The sequence below is a fragment of the Osmerus eperlanus genome, chromosome 25, assembly GCF_963692335.1.
Source record: "Osmerus eperlanus chromosome 25, fOsmEpe2.1, whole genome shotgun sequence".
Taxonomy (NCBI): Eukaryota; Metazoa; Chordata; class Actinopteri; order Osmeriformes; family Osmeridae; genus Osmerus; species Osmerus eperlanus.
This window is the reverse complement of record NC_085042.1, coordinates 1621962-1640151: the sequence shown is the minus strand read 5'-3', so window position 1 is coordinate 1640151 and position 18190 is coordinate 1621962. Positions and strand designations below refer to the sequence as shown.

At 44.4% G+C, this 18190-nt stretch overlaps 1 protein-coding gene across 2 annotated transcripts in view; it reads left to right on the top strand.

Annotated features, from left to right (window-relative positions):
* LOC134012298 (phosphatidylinositol 4-kinase alpha-like) overlaps window positions 1–17073 on the top strand; it is a 35168-nt gene extending 18095 nt beyond the window's left edge. For both annotated transcript variants that reach the window (XM_062452089.1, XM_062452088.1), the window contains 25 exons: window positions 3362–3454; window positions 4166–4322; window positions 4495–4622; window positions 4707–4865; window positions 5018–5169; window positions 5257–5364; window positions 5468–5595; window positions 5768–5926; window positions 6131–6210; window positions 7451–7650; window positions 8530–8620; window positions 9379–9546; window positions 9636–9689; window positions 9927–10047; window positions 10198–10327; window positions 11788–11931; window positions 12075–12145; window positions 12407–12513; window positions 12681–12785; window positions 12926–13051; window positions 13270–13390; window positions 15461–15620; window positions 15702–15791; window positions 15885–15968; window positions 16118–17073. In XM_062452089.1, the coding sequence (XP_062308073.1) occupies window positions 3362–3454; window positions 4166–4322; window positions 4495–4622; window positions 4707–4865; window positions 5018–5169; window positions 5257–5364; window positions 5468–5595; window positions 5768–5926; window positions 6131–6210; window positions 7451–7650; window positions 8530–8620; window positions 9379–9546; window positions 9636–9689; window positions 9927–10047; window positions 10198–10327; window positions 11788–11931; window positions 12075–12145; window positions 12407–12513; window positions 12681–12785; window positions 12926–13051; window positions 13270–13390; window positions 15461–15620; window positions 15702–15791; window positions 15885–15968; window positions 16118–16169 (2988 nt within the window). In that variant the 3' untranslated portion in view covers window positions 16170–17073. The remainder of the gene's footprint in view (window positions 1–3361; window positions 3455–4165; window positions 4323–4494; window positions 4623–4706; window positions 4866–5017; window positions 5170–5256; window positions 5365–5467; window positions 5596–5767; window positions 5927–6130; window positions 6211–7450; window positions 7651–8529; window positions 8621–9378; window positions 9547–9635; window positions 9690–9926; window positions 10048–10197; window positions 10328–11787; window positions 11932–12074; window positions 12146–12406; window positions 12514–12680; window positions 12786–12925; window positions 13052–13269; window positions 13391–15460; window positions 15621–15701; window positions 15792–15884; window positions 15969–16117) is intronic.
* The last annotated feature ends 1117 nt before the right edge of the window (window positions 17074–18190 follow it).

Here is an 18190-nt window from a genome sequence, read left to right as displayed (position 1 = left end):
CAAAAGTAATTGGACAATTGGCTGCTCAGCTGTTCCATGGCCAGGTTTATGTTATTCCCTCATGGGAGTTCGTTATTTCATTGACAAGGAGCAGATAAAAGGTCTAGAGTTCATTTCAAGTATGGTATTTGTGTTTGGAATCTGTTGCTGTCAACTCTCAATATGAAGTCCAAACAGCTGTCGCCATCGTTAGGCTGAAAAATCAAAACAAACCTATCAGAGAGATAGCAAAAACATTAGGTGTGGCCAAATCAACTGTTTGGTACATTCTTAAAAAGAAAGAACGCACTGGTGAGCTCAGCAACACCAAAAGACCCGGAAGACCACGGAAAACAACTGTGGACTTCACCAGAGTAAATACAGAGGGTTCACCACAAGATGTAAACCATTGGTGAGTCTCAAAAACAGGAAGACCAGATTAGAGTTTGCCAAAAAACATCTAAAAGACCCTGTACAGTTCTGAAACAACATCCTATGGACAGATGAGACCAAGATCAACTTGTACCTGAATGATGGGAAGAGAAGAGTATGGAGAAGGGAAAGAACTGCTCATGATCCAAAGCATGCCACCTCATCAGTGAAGCATGGTGGAGGTAGTGTTATGGCGTGGGCATGTATGGCTGCCAATGGAACTGGTTCCCTTGTATTTATCGATGATGTGACTGCTGACAAAAGCAGTAGGATGAATTCTGAAGTGTTTCTGGCAATATTATCTGCTCAGATTCAGCCAAATGCTTCAGAACTCATAGGACGGCGCTTCACAGTGCAGATGGACAATGACCCGAAGCATACTGCGAAAGCAACCAAAGAGTTTTTTAAGGCAAAGACTTAGTGTGACTTCAGGCTGTCATTGACTGCAAAGGATTTGCAACCAAGTATTAAAAGTGACAATTAGATTTATGATTATGTTAGTTTGTCCAATTATTTTTGGTCCCTTAAAAAGGGGGGGACCACATATAAAATGTGTTGTAATTCCTACACCGTTCACCTGATTTGGATGTAAATACCCTGAAATTAAAGCTGAAAGTCTGCACTTAAAGCACATTTTGATTGTTTCATTTCAAATCCATTGTGGTGATATACAGAGCCAAAATGATGAAAATTGTGTCAATGTCCAAATACTTATGGACCTAACTGTACATACATACATACATACATACATACATACATACGTACGCACACACATACGCACACACATACATACATACGCACACACACATACATACATACATACATACATACATACGCACACACACATACATACATACATACATACGCACACACACACACACACATACATACATACATACATACATACATACATACATACATACATACATACGCACACACACACACGCATACATACGCATACATACATACATACATACACACACACACACACATACACACACACACATACATACATACATACATACATACATACATACATACATACATACATACATACATACTCATTGGTGATGACACTGTTGTCTTGTGAATGGTAGATTACTGAGACAATCCAACAGCAGATAAAGGTAAGAGATGGGATTAGATTACCAAAAAAATGCCAGGATTCAAATCAATCAAAATAAATTAAAAAACAGTAGTCTAGTCTAGTAATAACACTTATTTATGGCCTGAAGCCAGTAATCGAATCCAACAGTTGCATCGTAACAGTTTATTCAGTGATTCAAAATATGTATTTAAATCTTAGCATCCAGTTTGACATGTATAACACCAGTGACTGTGGTAATGCTTTTAACATCTAACAGTCAATTAACTTTCTCCAGTGTATGGAGAGAAAAAAAATCCCCAAATGATAAGTAAATGCAAGTACCATGATCCACAATTCATCTAATTTTGCCATCCACAAACACAGTTCCTTACTCCTGATTCCTAAGTTTGCATTTTAATAAATGTGCAACAATTTGTACAAAAATTGAATGTATATATTGTATGTCATTTAAAAAAATACTTTACACTTTGTGTGGCCATTTCTAGTGAAATGTCATTTGTAAATCTGCAATTCTGCTTGTGAAGTGTTGAATCGGCATTTGTTGATCAACTAATACATGCATTCATTCCTTCCTGTAATGAAGTAATTTAGATTGATTCATTTAGTTCTGAAGACGTTGCTTTTTTTATCCACACACATAGATCAAGCCACACACAAATGCCCCCTGGCTATGATTTACACCAGGCAGCAGTGTTCTTTATATTGATGGGTGTAGAGCATTCAAGGTTTCACATTAGGGCATAAATTAAGAGTTTACTTGCAAATGTACATATTGTCGCACATTTGATTTAAAGGTCAACTTTGGAGTCACAGGTAAAGATTTGTGTGTTTGAGGATAGCAAAACACATTTGTATGTTGTGGAATATTTGTGGGTCATGGTACTTGCATTTACAAATAATTTTGATATTGCCATCGCTCAGTTCCTATCTGTCCAGTTGTAAATGTTTTAACATCACAAGCAAAGAGTACTTGTAGCATTATGCAGTGTGTGTGTGTGTGTGTGTGAGAGTTTGGAGTAGCTCGCATGTTGTGTGTACATTACTGTGCTCAAATACACACTTATGTATTTTCATTGTTTTATGTGGTGTGTGCTTGTATGTGTGTTAGAGAGTGTTATTAAAGCTTGCTGTGTGAGTTTCTGTGTGCTTTTCGTGCAATTTTGTTCTCTATCTCACACATGCTGTAACCTGCTCCTATGTTCGCTGCCTGCCTGGTTTATGGGCTTGCGGGTTGGCTGATTGGCTGGCTGTTTGTCTACCTGGCTGCCTGGTTGGCTAACTGGTTGTTGCTACGGGCCTGTATGGCCTCCGTTCTCCTCCTTGGGTCCTTGCCAGGCCGCCTTCCCTCAGGTGGGTCTTGGTGGTTCTGCTCAGGCAGCATGACTCACCTGCCACCTGGGACTTTCACTACTGTAGGTTTCAGAATATCAAATCTTTCTGTAGAATATCCAATACTTATATTGAATACCCAAATATCTGTAGAAATCCAATATTACTGTAGAAGATCTAACATTACTGTAGAATATCCAATATTCCTGTACAATATCCTATATTACCTTGGAATACTCAATATTCCTGTAAAATGTCCAATATTCCAGTATAATATCTAATAATACTGATTAATATCTAATATCCATGTAGAACATACAGTATAACCTCCTGTAGTGTGGCAGGACCATGATTGCCCCTCTAGCTCCACCTGGTGGGTATGAAAATCAGTAAATGAGCAAAGAGCAACTTGTTGACATGCACTAAGCCTCAATAGCTTGTACTTCTAGAAATACTGTTGATGGGTGTGTGTGGATGGATTTGTCACCCTGTCGCTGCTCTGCCCTACCACAGGCCACCCAGCTCATGGAGAGACCAGCTTGTGTGAAGAAGGACTACTCCAACTTCATGGCCTCTCTCAACCTGAGAAATCGCTACACAGGAGAGGTGAGCCAGAACTAGACAGCTCTCTCAGGACTCAAGAATCAGAAACCTGGCTCAGTTCTCTCAAACCAGACATCTGGCTTTGAACTCTAGAAACTGTACTGTACATTTTTATATTTTATATATATCCTTACCACAGTACTTGTTTTATCTATCTTTATCTATTTTACTACGTTTATTGTTTGCACATCACCACAGCTGTAGTGGCTATCAAAACTTTAAGTACTCATAAGTAACCACCGTGCCAGCAGCAATGGATAGCTCAACGCACTTGTCGGATGTTGGTGTAGCTAGTCCAGGTTTGGGCATCCGACGAGTCCAAAGTGGATGTGGGCATATGTGTGTATAGGTGTTTGTGTGTGTAAGTGCGAAGATGTATATTTGTGGTTGAAAAACTATATCGCTACACTCTGCTGGCTGTCCATTCACAACTCATCCCAACTCATTGGGTCAAACAAATTCTCACTCAGGGCTTTATTAGCCCCCTCCTGCTGGGCGGGGCTACCGATATCAATCGAGGCCAAATAAGGCCTCAATTGATCCCCAAAGTCTGGATCAGGACCAAAGAGCTAAATAATATAGGGAATATATTCAGCAGCAAATTCCTTGTATGTGAAAATATACTTTGCCATAAACCAGTTTCTGATTCTGACAGAACCAGACAGGTGTCTAAGAATTCTACAACTGTCTAAGTGTGTGTGTGTGTATATCCAGGTTGCAGGTATGATCCAGTTCTCAGAGGCAACCCACTGCCAGTCAGACCTGAACAAGCTGCTGGTGCGCCAGATGAGCGAGGCGCTGGAGGCCAGCAACCCAGAAGCCTTCACTCAGACCATGTTCAAGATGGCCGCCCTGCTCATCAGCACCAAAGGCAAGTATACCAGGTCAACTGGTGCTACCTCTTTCATGTTCACTGATCTCAGTGAAAATGAATTAACGATCAATAATAAGATACAGCTATGAAATAGCCTTCACTGTCAGGCTGGTTTAAGGAAAAACTCACTCTAACATGCATGCCCCCCCACCTCCCTCTCACCCTCCAGAGTGTGATCCCCAGCTACTGCACCACCTGTGCTGGTCTCCTCTAAAGATGTTTACCGAGCATGGCATGGAGACGGCCATCGCTTGCTGGGAGTGGTTCCTGGCTGCACGCAGCGGAGTGGAGGTCCCTGTACGTACTGGCCGTGTGCGTCCGTAAGTGTGTGTGTGTGTGTGTGTCCGGCTGGGTGTGTCTCACGTGTCTCTACCTCCCCAGTTCATGCGAGAAATGGCGGGGGCTTGGCAGATGACAGTGGAGCTGAAGATGGGGCTGTTCTCCGAGGCCCAGTTGGAGGCTGACCCCCTGGCGGCCTCTGAAGAGAGCCAGCCTCTCCCCTGCCCCCCCAACGTCACACCCCACTTCCTGTGGATAGAGGTCGGTCCAGCCTCATTACACATAAAAAATATATAAATAAACATTGACAACAGTCAACCCTGAACACAAGTATACAATCCTGAATATAAACATATCCACAACAGATTTAACACTCAACCCTAACCACCCCCTCCCCCCCCCCCCCCTTCCAGTTTCTGGTCCAGAGATTTGAGATCGCCAAGTACTGCAGTGCTGACCAGGTGGAGATCTTCATTGCGGTCCTGCAAAGGGCGCTGTCGCTCAGTGTGGGTGGAGCCAAGAGCTCCATGAACCGACACGTTGCTGCCATAGGACCCAGATACAGGTAGGCTACTGCAGCCGTAGGACTCAGATAGGATGGGGTTAGTCTAGGTGTGTAACCCTCCGTGTGTGTGAATCCTCTCTTCCCTAGGCTGCTAACACTAGGTCTGACTTTGCTCCATGCTGATGTGGTCACCAACGCCACCATCAGGAACGTGCTGCGAGAGAAGATCTACTCGACGGCCTTTGACTACTTCAGGTGCATATGTACACGCACACATTCAACCCACACATGCACGCACACATACAAGCCACACATGCACACAGATCCCTCCATCTGCTTACCCCTTCCCGCTCCTCAGCATGGCTCCCAAGTTCCCCACCCAGACAGAGAAGAGGCTGAGAGAGGACATCAGCATCATGATTAAGTTCTACTCCAGTCTACTGTCCGATAAGAAGTACCTGACCGCAAACCAGCTTGTTCCTCCAGGTACTCTTGTCCATATCCACGCTGGACCACAACCACACTGGAACCTATCAACAGACCCACCAAACAACACCCTAACATTAGCTGTGGATCAAACACTTTTTTAGTGCAATATTTGATTATTGTGATTTGATGGATGAACAAGGTTAGTGATGATGCTGCTTCTTGTGTTCAGATCCCCAGGACATGTCTGTGAACAGCCTGTCTGTTGTCACGGTAACAGACAGCAGGAACAGCCTGGATGCAGCCGTGGGCCAGAGGCAGCAGGCCGCCCAGGGATGGATCAACACCTATCCCCTCTCCTCCGGCATATCCACCATCTCCAAGAAGTCAGGTAACACTCACACACACACCACCACCTCCAAGAAATCAAAAAACACACACCTCCACCATTTCCAAGAATTCAGATAACAAACACTCTGACACATACACACGCACCTCCACCGTCTCCACGAAATCAGGTAATGCACACATGCTGACAAACACACACACACACACACAGTGAAGCAGCTGACCCCGTGGGCCTGCTGTGTTGCAGGTCTGTCTAAGAAGAGCACCAGAGGCTCTCAGCTACACAAGTACTACATGAAGCGAAGGACCCTACTACTGGCCTTGCTGGTAACTATAGCAACTTCTACACTCCTACTGGCCCTGCTGGTAACTATAGCAACCTACCTATCCACTCACTCCTACTGGTCTTACTGGTTACTACAGTGCTCTCTATAAGTATTGGGACATTCAAGTCAAAATTGCAATTTTTGCTATACACTTGGTCGTTTATATTTATTTAAAACGGCTATATAGCAGAAATAATTACATAGAACACGACACACAAGACAAACTACACACACAACCCGCATACAAATGACATAGTATTCCCGTTTGGTCCGTATGCCAAGGTTAGGGGAAGAGCGGATGCACTAGTGATGGCAACTGAGCATGCACAATTATCCTTAAACTTTCATCTAGATTTTGGCGTACATACAAAAGCATCTGGTTTGAGGATTCTAGGGGACCTTGATGTGTTGTGGAGGCTGAGAAGGTCAGAAATATAAAGTGCTGCCAATCAATGCTTTAAAGGGTTTCAAATCAAATCTGATTGGAAGCCAGTGGATGAGGTACAACTGTGTATCGTCTGGATAAGTGGTAAGAGGCAGCAAGTACATTGAGATTAAAATTGGGCCCAGGATAGAACCTTGTGGTACACCGCAGGTGATGGGTGCTGAAGAAGAGGACAGGTTCCCAATCTCACCAGAAATTGTCCTCTTCGACGAAGGCGGTAACCATTTCAGGGAAGTGCCCTGAATGCCAACCACTTTTTGTGAGACGGTTCAGCAGGATGTCATGGTTCGCAACCATGGTCAAGGAGAGTGAAGGTGGCACAGTTTCCTACAGGAGGTCATTTAACACCTTTAGTAGAGCTGACTCCGTCCATACTATGATGAGCTATGAAGCCTGAAATTTCTCTAGAATATCATTTTTATCTCAAAAGCACAAGAGCTGATTAAATACAGCTTTCTCTAAAAAAAAAAACTTGGAAAACATCCATTTTGAAATTGTTCTGAAGCTAAGATTGATGGGGTCGAAGCTTGATTCCAGTGGTCTGGAAGAGGCCAGACCCCTGAATTTTGTTAACAGGATGTAATGTGGCCAGAGTTCAGACTGTTGTTTATGCTAAGACCAATAGTGTCGAACATCTCTCTTAACAAGGTGTGAGGGAGTAATGGGGAAGCAAGGGGGAAGGTTGTAGGCCTCATATGTAGGACTAGGTCTTTCCGATGTGTATAGCAACCTACATCTCTGTATCTCTCTCCCTGTCTTTCTCTCTAACTATCTCTCCCTTTCTCTCTCTCTCTAGGCCAGTGAGATTGAGCGCTTGACTACGTGGTACAACCCGCTGTCTGTTCAGGAGCTGATCATCTCCACTGACCCGTCAGTGGAGACCAGCATCGCCAACTGGAGGTCCAAGTACATCAGCCTGACAGAGAAGCAGTGGAGGGACAACGTCAACCTGGCCTGGAGCATCGCTCCATACCTGGCTCTGCAGCTTCCTGCACGGTACACGCACACGTGCGCACACACACACACACACACACAGGTTTGTTTTTCTATCCTAGTGGGTCCCGACCATTCACTTCCAGGGGCCAGCCATGGCTGGGGGTCACCCACTAATCGCAAGGTTGGTGGTTTGATCCACGACTCCTCCTGGCCATGTGTTGAAGTGTTCTTGAGCAAGACACTGAACCCCAAATTGCCCAACTGTATGGCGCTATGGGTGTGCCACTAAAATGTAAAGGCAGTCCATTTACCATTTATTTACCACACCATTAAAAATGGTGTGGTAATCTCTATCCACTAACCTTAACCCTTAATGGAATTCTAACACAAATTCTAACCCTAACTCTAAAACCCCCTGAATAAAGCATATGAAGTTATGGGGCCCGGCGAATGGCCCCTCAAGATTTTTTTAAATACTTGGAGGATGGAGGTCAGTTGGATGAGCGGTTAGGGAATCAGGCTAGTAATCAGAAGGTTGCTAGTTCGATTCCCGGCCGTTGTGTCCTTGGGCAAGGCACTTCACCCTACTTGCCTCGGGGGGAATGTCCCTGTACTTACTGTAAGTCGCTCTGGATAAGAGCGTCTGCTAAATGATTAAATGTAAATGTACTTTTACATTTGGTTAAAGTATTTGGCTTTTGGTATCAAATCAAATTTATTTGTATAGCCCTTTTTACACGCAGGCATGTCACAGAGGGCTTCACATATGCCCATAGAACTGCCCCTCAACCAACCTAAACCCTCAAGGAAGACAAGGAAAAACTCCCAAAAAACTCTCAACAGGAGAAAAAAATTGAAAATGGTACCCACAAGGGCAGTTAAACAAGACCACACTCACAAACCCCCTCTCGCTAACCCTAACCCTGTTTTGGTGGTCAGGTTTAAGAACACAGAGGCCATAGTATCGGAGGTGACTCGGCTAGTCCGCATGGACCCTGGAGCAGTCTGTGATGTACCTGAGGCTGTCAAGGTGAGGCCTGCCTGCCTGTCTCTCCACCTGTCTGTCTCTGCCTGCCTGTCTGTCACTCCGTACTGTCTCTCTCTCCTACTATCTGTCTGGCATGAGTCACACTCCCGGGAATGGCAACTTAAGTAAATATTTATCTCATTAGAATGTTCCTACTGTCTCTCTCAGAGGACAGAGGGTTGTTTTGATTTTGTCTCCTGTTTGCTCCTCATCTTCTGGCTCTGTTTCTGTACCTATCCATCCCTTTCTCCCACCGTCCCTCCCCACTTCCCTCTGGTCCTCCCTCCATCCCTGTCTCTCCCTCAAGTCATCCAGGTTTAGTTCTGCCCCACTAAGCTCTCCTAATGAACCAGCCCATGGGGCTTTCACCTGGTGACACACATACACACAGCTCCCCTGAGTTGTGTCTTTACTCCCTCAGTAAAGCGGTGTGGCGAGAGCTGATGCCCTCTGACACCTGACTTGTTTTCTCCAGTCGGTTTGAATTAGCTCCGAAGTTCATTTAGACTGTACTCCTTTGGGACTGTTCCATTGGTGTCATCATCACGGGCAACTAAACCAAGTGCACCCTTTCGTGTCTTGATGTTTACGTTTTGACATTTTATTCATTTAGCAGATGCTTTTATCCAAAGTGATAAATAAATAGGGCATATAGAAAGTACAGAGAAAGAATGGAGGATCAGAAGTTCATGAAAGTTCTAGAAGTATTTTGGTCGTCAAGCAACGCTTTGTGTGTACAGTGTTGTGCTCCTTTTGTTTAGTTCCTGGTGACATGGCACACCATTGACGCAGACTCTCCGGAGCTGAGCCACATCCTGTGCTGGGCCCCAGCTGACCCCCCCACCGGCCTGTCCTACTTCTCCTCCATGTACCCCCCCCACCCCCTCACCGCTCAATACGGGGTCAGGGTGCTTCGCTCCTTCCCCCCGGTACGTTCCACACCAGAACTGCTGCGTTCCTGAGCCTATTTGCAGTGTTGTGTTCTGTCAGTGACTTGATTACCCTCTTGTCTCTCCAGGATGCCATCTTGTTCTACATTCCTCAGATTGTCCAAGCTCTGCGATACGACAAGGTAACGCTGTTTGCCAGGCCAGGCCCACTTCAGCTTACTGTGTTACTCCCGTCTGACCAGAGTGCCCTCTCGCCCACTCTCTCTCTCCTGCCTGCTCCCACTCTCTCTCTCTCCTTCTCTATCTCTCTGTCTCTCTCACACTTGCCCTCTCCATGTCTCTCTCTCACACCATCATCCTTTCTCTCTCTCCTCCTCTGTCTCTCTCTGTCGTCCCCCCCCCCCCCCCCCCGCCAACAGATGGGGTATGTGAGAGAGTACATCCTGTGGGCGGCCCAGAAGTCCCAGCTGCTGGCTCACCAGTTCATCTGGAACATGAAGACCAACATTTACCTGGACGAGGAAGGCCATCAAAAAGACCGTTAGCTCTGCCTTCTCTCTCACACACACCCATGCACACACACTCTCGTAAACACGTAACTTGTAACGTGTGTGCCCTGATTAACACTGTAATCAGGGCACACATACCCAGTACCCGGTATAACACATGTATGTGTGTGTGTGTGTGTAGCTGACATCGGCGAGCAGCTGGAGAAGATGGTGGAGGAGATCACAGGCTCCCTGTCGGGTCCAGCCAAGGACTTTTACCAGAGAGAGTTTGACTTCTTCAACAAGATCACCAACGTCTCCGCCATCCTCAAGTACGTCGAGCTCGCCACGCCCAGAGCTACTTCTGTTCACCCTAGACTAGCAAATAAACACACACATGCATATACACACAGGCCCATGAACCCTTGACCACTGCTGTAGGCCTTCCACATGTTATGTACTGTGTTGAAAAGAGCCGTGGATGTTAGTCCCCTGTGTGATCCTCTCTCCCCCCCCCCCCTTAATGTATGTGCTTAAGGACAGGCGTAGGTGTGTGAGGACAAGCACCCTGTGTGTGTTTTTTTCCTTGTGTCTCAGTGTCTTGTGTGGGACTTGTCCACCAGTGATGACGGCAGCTGTGACGGTTACTGCCAGGCAGAGTGGAAGGATGGAGGGGGGGGGGGGGGGGGGTTGTGTATCTCTGGTGGCTAAGAAGCTGTGTGTGTAATATCTTTCCACCTGCCCTCATTAGGTTAATAACCGGCCCTAATTGCAGACATCTGGGGATGGCAGGGCCTCTAAACATCTCTCACCTTCCCTCCCCCAAGACTGTCTATCCCCCCTTCTCCTCCCCTCCTGCTTGTGTGAATAACACCAGAGCCAGTCTGTCACCTCCGGTCAGAACAGGAGCCATCAGAGGAGGAGCGATTAACACAGGGGCCCAGGGCTCTGAGAGCTGTCTGCTCTGCTGTGGTTTAGCCTGAAAACAACAACATCATCATCATCAGATGAGAGACAAGCAGACATGGCAAACAAGCTTTCATTGTACACCAGGAGCTTTGACAACTCTTCAAACATCTTTGTTGATATATATATATTTTTTACATTCTGTCAAGGGTCGACAAATGAAAAATATCCATTTGGATGATTCTGTCACATTTACAAGTTCATGTTCATTAATGTGGACTGCCCCTGTAAACAATTGTTTTATATTGTTGCGGGTGGGTATAGCTCAGGTGTTACCAGTCTTCTAAAAGTAAATGGTGCCACCCATTTCCAACCCACTGTTCTTAACAAAATATTTGTGAAGATAGGTGATTGGAAGAGAAGGGAAGACAAAACTAACTATAAAGACACCGACATCTACAGTAGGGTCTGAGGCCAGTAATTAGGACACTTCAATTTGGAGTTTGTTTCGAATGTAAGACTAACAACTAACAAATAATAATGTCAGCTTAACAATTGGAGTGAAAAGTTGAATATTTAAAATTCATGTACCTTTATCAGAGTATCTTAGTCCCCCTCTTTTGCTTTAATGACAGCGTGCATGGACTGATCACCCATGTTATCCCAGGATGATTTGACAATATTCCAGAGTTTCTTGTGATATCACAGAATGCTTGCCTTTCTCAGTCTTAAATTCCCCCATTAAATGTCCAAGTCGTCTCAGACCTTTGGATCCTACTGTATATACATTACATACATTGCCGTAACAGTACATGTGTATAAAAACGATATCTGCTAAACAAAAACTACTATTATTACATTGTTAGTTGCTGATGCTTGTGTCCAGGCCCATCCCCAAGGGAGAAGAGAGGAAGAGGGCGTGTCTGACAGCCCTGTCAGACATCCAGGTCCAGCCAGGCTGCTATCTCCCCAGCAACCCTGAGGCCATCGTCCTCGACATTGACTACAAGTCTGGCACACCCATGCAGAGGTGGGCCTCCTCCTTTCCTGCTGTTCATCTATCTTTCTGTCTGTCTCTGTCTGTCTCTCTTTCGTTCCTTCTTTCTTTCTGTCTCTCTGTAGTTCTTTCATATCTTCAGCGGTCTGTCTAATGTCCCCATCCTGTCCACCCAGCGCTGCCAAGGCTCCCTATCTGGCCAAGTTCAAAGTGAAGAGATGTGGCGTGAGCGAGCTGGAGAAAGAAGGTACCGGAGCACTCGGGACACGTCCAGTACTCATGCACACAAAACCAGGACAGTAGCAGTACTCTGAAATGCACATTATCAGGACGACAGTACCCAGTACCTGTATTCTGACACACACAGTTTTGAAGCACATTATAAATGTTAGGGTCCGTGTGGTGTGGTCTGGTGAAATTAGTGTGGTGTGTTCAGGTCTAATCTGAGTGGTGTGTTCAGGTCTAATCTGAGTGGTGTGTTCAGGTCTAATCTGAGTGGTGTGTTCAGGTCTTCTGTGCCGGTCTGACTCTCTGGATGAAGCTCAGACTGAAGAGGAGGCCCAGAGAATCTGCTGGCAGGCGGCCATTTTTAAAGTTGGGGATGACTGCAGACAGGTCTCTACTCTTTATGTCTTTAGTTCTCTCTCACTCCTCCTCACTCTTTCTCTCTCAGATCTTTGTGTCTCTCTGCCGTCTGTGTTGTCCATCTAAACCTGTCTGTCTCACCCCCATCTAACCTGTCTGCCTGCCTCCCCATCTAACCTGTCTGTCTGCTCTCTCAGGACATGCTGGCTCTCCAGATCATCGGTCTGTTTAAGAACATCTTCCAGCTAGTGGGTCTGGACCTGTTTGTGTTCCCCTACCGAGTGGTGGCCACTGCTCCTGGGGTGAGAGCACGCCCCACTACTCTGGAGTCTTCATGCAGTCTGAAATGTTAGAGAGACAGCTAGGCTCACCTCCTTGTCCTTCTCCTCATCCTTCTTCTCTTTCTCCTCCTCTTTCTCCTCCTTTTCTTTCTCCTCTCCAGTGTGGGGTGATAGAATGCATCCCAGACTGTAAGTCCAGAGACCAGCTGGGGCGTCAGACAGACTTTGGGATGTACGACTACTTCAGGAACCAGTATGGAGACGAGTCCACCCTGGCCTTCCAGAAGGTTGAGAGCATACACAGACACACCCTTCCGGAGAGACACACACACACACAAAATGCCTGCTGGAGACACACACACTTACATATACGCACACCTACACACCACCCTGTCTCTCCAGAGAGTAGAGGTCCGAGCCCATATCAATTATATTTAAGCTCCCTGTCATCGGTTCATCATCATCTGACTGTCTTTCTTTCTTTCTCCCGGTTCTGTCTCTCCAGGCGAGGTATAACTTCATCCGCAGTATGGCTGCCTATAGTCTTCTGCTTTTCCTGCTGCAGATTAAGGACAGACACAATGGCAACATCATGCTGGACAGCCAGGGACACATCATCCACATTGGTGTGTGTGTGTGCGTGTGTTTGCGTGCGTGTGTGTGTTTACCCATGCAAGTATGTGGTTTAAGATTATTGGGTGTGCTTTGCCTTCGGCAAGGGCACAACCTTTGTTCTCTCACATATATATTATTATTATTGGGTGTGCTTTTCCTTCGGCAAGGGCACAACCTTTGTTCTCTCACATATATATTATTATTATAGCGGTGTTTTTATTATTATAGCGATTAGAGCGGTGAGGGAGTCGGGCTAGTAATCCAAAGGTTGCCAGTTCGATTCCCTGTCATGCCAACTGACGTTGTGTCCTTGGGCAAGGCACTTGACCCTACTTGCCTCGGGGGAATGTCCCTGTACTTACTGTAAGTCGCTCTGGATAAGAGCGTCTGCTAAATGACTAAATGTAAATGTAAATTATTATTATTATTATTCTTTTTGCCCCCCTAAAACTCAGTCAATATTTGGCCTACATAGACAACGTAGGTGTCAAAAGTTTCGTCTTGGTAGCGATTGAGTTGCTTCTATTGGAATTTACGTTCCGTTGCATGGTTTGGGCTTAAGTTAAGTTTTTGTGGCGAAAAGAGAAGCTAACGGTGGCTAATTTGCTAGCCACAGTCACTGACGTTACTAACGTCACTAACGTCACGAAAACACGCGTGACTACCTTTGGCAGAACATTCGTTTCGCATCTGTTAACTTGGGGGATAGCTAGGCTAACTATAGCTTTACTGCAAGGCAGCTGCAGAAACGCCACAACCAAAGAGGCCAGGGTGATAACTATTTACTCATTTTACTTTGTGATATGACACACAATTGTGATGTGTAATGTACAATATAAGCTGATATTATTAAGGAAGTACATCTACTTTCGGAAACAGTAGTCTACTATTTCACTGAAATATTAGCATCATGACATTAGCCTGTGTTGCCCGGGCAACACATACTACAGTGGTCTATGATGTATCTGTTTTCAATCGTTAAAATAAACATTCCTCACATATACATTTTCGTTGTAGGATTTATTCTGACATTAGTAAACGATTTGTTGGTGAAATTACCATTACCTGTGGTTTCAAACCAGTGTAGCTCACTGCAACGCTGTAGCTTACGCGAGACACACTACAAAAACATCTACAGTACACAGCTGTTTAGGAAGTCAAACGGCGACAGAAAATGTTCGGCACTCCCCTTACTTAAATCAAAAGTCTATCTAACTACTAACCTGAACTTCATTGCCACAGCCTAAACGTTGTCAATCTGTTCGTGAAAATAATTAATTTCAGCCTAAACCGTACAACGGAACGTTAAATCCAATTCAACCAACGCAATCGCTACCAAGACGAACACAGCAGTACTCTAGTACTGTACCGTAGTAGTACAATTTACCGGGGCAGCTTCTCCACACGGCTATATCGCATTTTGCGTTGTTACTGACAATGATCGCTACCAGTGAGCTTTTTATCAATGAGCGATTTTCCACTAAATAAATGTCAAGCTTATTTACGTTTTGGGGGGCATATATTCAGTTAGCAGATGGTACTGTTTGAATCGCGATTCCATCTTCTACTGCCGGGTAACGTCGTAGAATAATCTTCAAAGGGGGTTCTTTATTAATGAATGAATGCAATGAGTAGGCTAAATGCCTGAAAATATAATGAGAATGGAAAAACTTAAAATGACGTTTAAGTCATAGAGATTAGGTCAATTTTTACACCGGTCTGACAAATTTATTCGTTTTGATTCAACGATGAGGCTGCCTCTTGCAGGTGAAATAAGACATCTATTTTATTCTACACTTAACTCGTATTTTCAGTTGTAAATGAGCAGCAAAAAAAAAATGCTTTTAAATCTATGTAATCTTTATAAATAATAAGTATGCATTTTTATATAGAGTATACAGAAATATCAGTTGTAAAAATGTCATTCAAAAACGGACCCCTGTGCAACCGACGCAAGCAAGCACACCCTACAATTTCCCCAGAAATTGTACCCTCTCTAGTTGTTTTTGTGTGTGTTCCTCTTGAAAATCCAAGTCGTCAAATAGGTAACCGGGTAACTGTGTGTTTGTGTGTGTGTCCAGACTTTGGCTTCATGTTTGAGAGCTCTCCAGGTGGTAACCTGGGCTGGGAACCAGACATCAAGCTGACCGACGAGATGGTGATGATTATGGGGGGCAAGATGGAGGCCACACCTTTCAGATGGTTCATGGAGATGTGTGTCAGAGGCTACCTAGCTGTCAGGTATGTAATTGTGTGTGCGCGCCTGCATGCGTGTGTTTTTACATACCCTTCTACAGCGGCATGTTGTGTTTCCTCTGGCAGGCCTTACATGGATGCTGTGGTTTCCTTGGTAACCCTGATGCTGGATACTGGGCTTCCCTGCTTCAGAGGACAGACCATCAAACTACTCAAGTAAAATGTTATCTGTGTGTGGGTGACGTGTGTGTTTTTGACTGTGATGTGTGGGTCTTGTGCTTTATTGACCTGGGCATGTTATGTTCTCAGGCAGCGTTTTAACCCCAGCGTGAGTGAGAAGGATGCCGCCGCCTACATCATCAAAATCATCCAAAATTGTTTCCTCAGTAACAGGTTAGTCCACACACACACACACACACACACACACACACACACACACACACACACACACCAGGGGTTGGTCCCTGGCTATTCTCGACCGTCTCTGAAGAAAAACAGGTGTGTAAGACTGGTGATGCCATCTCTGTGTTCTTGTTTTGCAGGAGTAAAACCTACGACATGCTCCAATTCTACCAGAATCAAATCCCTTACTGATGTGCCTCAGTGTATGTGCCTGTTGGTAGGTTGTTAAAGGTTGTTGATGAAATATTCCATATATTTTTTTGTTTTTTTTATCCTCTCTCTTTATCTTTTTGTTCGCCAAAGTTACTCGCTGTCATCTAGACTTCTGTGCATTCAAAGACCGAACTGTTTACTCCTCCAATCTGCACAGTCAGTGAATGATGGCTTTAATCATTGAAATAAGAGTTTGTGTTATAAAAAAAAAAGAAGATTTATAAATGTGTGTTAATATGGTGTGCATTCAAATACAATTATTTTTAATGTATTTCTCTCTGGATTGACAGTACTGTATGTGTAATGTTTTAAAGTTAACTAATTGGATACTTGAAGCAGTTGTCTGGTTTTAGTTGAAAACAACATGACCTGTTCTGTTCTGTTACTGTGTTGAGAACTGTGTTCCTCTACCTATTGGACCAATCAGAGTGGGGATGTGCTTCTGTCATGACCCTCCAGTCGATCCTGACAGACATGGACTGCTCTGGATAGGACACTATCTGCTTGGCAAAACAAATTTGACTTTCAACTACAAGTAATTGTTGAAGGCAATAAAACACTAAATTAAAATGGTTTGGATTTTATGGAGAGCTAATAATTGAAAACATTTCACGTTACCTGAAAACTTTAATGTCACGTCAAGTGTCTTCACTGCTGCCAAAGCACCTTCTGTGGACAAAGTTACTGAAATATTTATCTTTCAGTTAGTGAGGTCCATGTCTGTTATGGGTAGTCAAAGCCATTATTTAATGTTTTGGTTGTAAAGATTCTGCCTATCTTTGTATATTTATATCCGCAACCCTTTTCTGTCACCTTTTCTATATTCAGGTCTTTTGGATGGGAATGTCTAGATATGAAATCAAATAAAGAAATATTGTCCTAATCACCTTTCAATGCATGTTATTCATAGAAAACAATTGCAAAAAGTTATTTTTAAGTGGGAGTTTCATTCATTCACAATCTATTATTATATACTCGCCAGCAGGTGGCAGCATATATCACAATATATTAACACCCCTGACAAACTAGACATCTGTTTCAAACTCATGAGGAAGTTTATATTGTATCACTGTATCTGCACTAAGGTGTGAATGCATACTGCTGTTGTCAACTAGTTTTTTAGGAAAGGTGATTAAGAGCAAGATAACTGAGGACTGTTGGGGCAAGACCTGGGACCCTAAAGTTGTCATACCTGTCAACCTTGGTGAGGATTTTTTCGGAGAAGTGTTGTTAACATTAACAGTGCCTCTCCACATTGATGGCTGCGTAGTTATAAGAAATTAAGATGGACAGTTTATCCATTACACGTTTTGAATCATTCATAGGCGTTTGCACCTGGGGTTTATATGAGAGGGCCTGGCCACTCAGAGAGGAGCAGAGACTGCTGGGAAAGGGCCAACAGTGGGTTCAGCTGATCATAGGTCCAGCCTATCTGTTGTTCCGGCTTACTTGCCTTTTTCATTAGGTCCATCTCTAAGTCTCCCTATCTCAAAATGTTCGCAAGTTTTGCTACAACAGAAATCTCTAAGAGATTCTTCAGAAGACCATTTGCTCTTCCTGAAGGCTAATTTATTTATTTATTCCACTGCTGCTGTTGTTTCTGACCAGTAGATACATTATTTAGAAGCAGTATGAGCCTTAGCGACTTCAAAGTGACGAGTGGGCAGTGTGAGATTTGGAGGGTTGAGACTTCATCAGATGAGAGAGAAAGTGCCTGAGGAAATGCACCAAGATGTGCCTTGGGCCAGTGGATTGTCTCCCAACTCCCTAATAATGACTGATAAAGGTGTGGCGTTAGAGGGAGAGAGTGAGGAGAGTCCCTTTCCCCAGTAGGCAACTGAAAGTCCTTATGGCCTTGATTCCTGTAGGCCTAGATCCCACAGAATACTGCCTGTGTTTGTTTATAAGAGGATGCAGGGATACACTATTTGGTTAATATTTTATGATTGAGTACAGATGTCCAGTGGGGACACTGTGATGTATATTTGATGAGATCACTC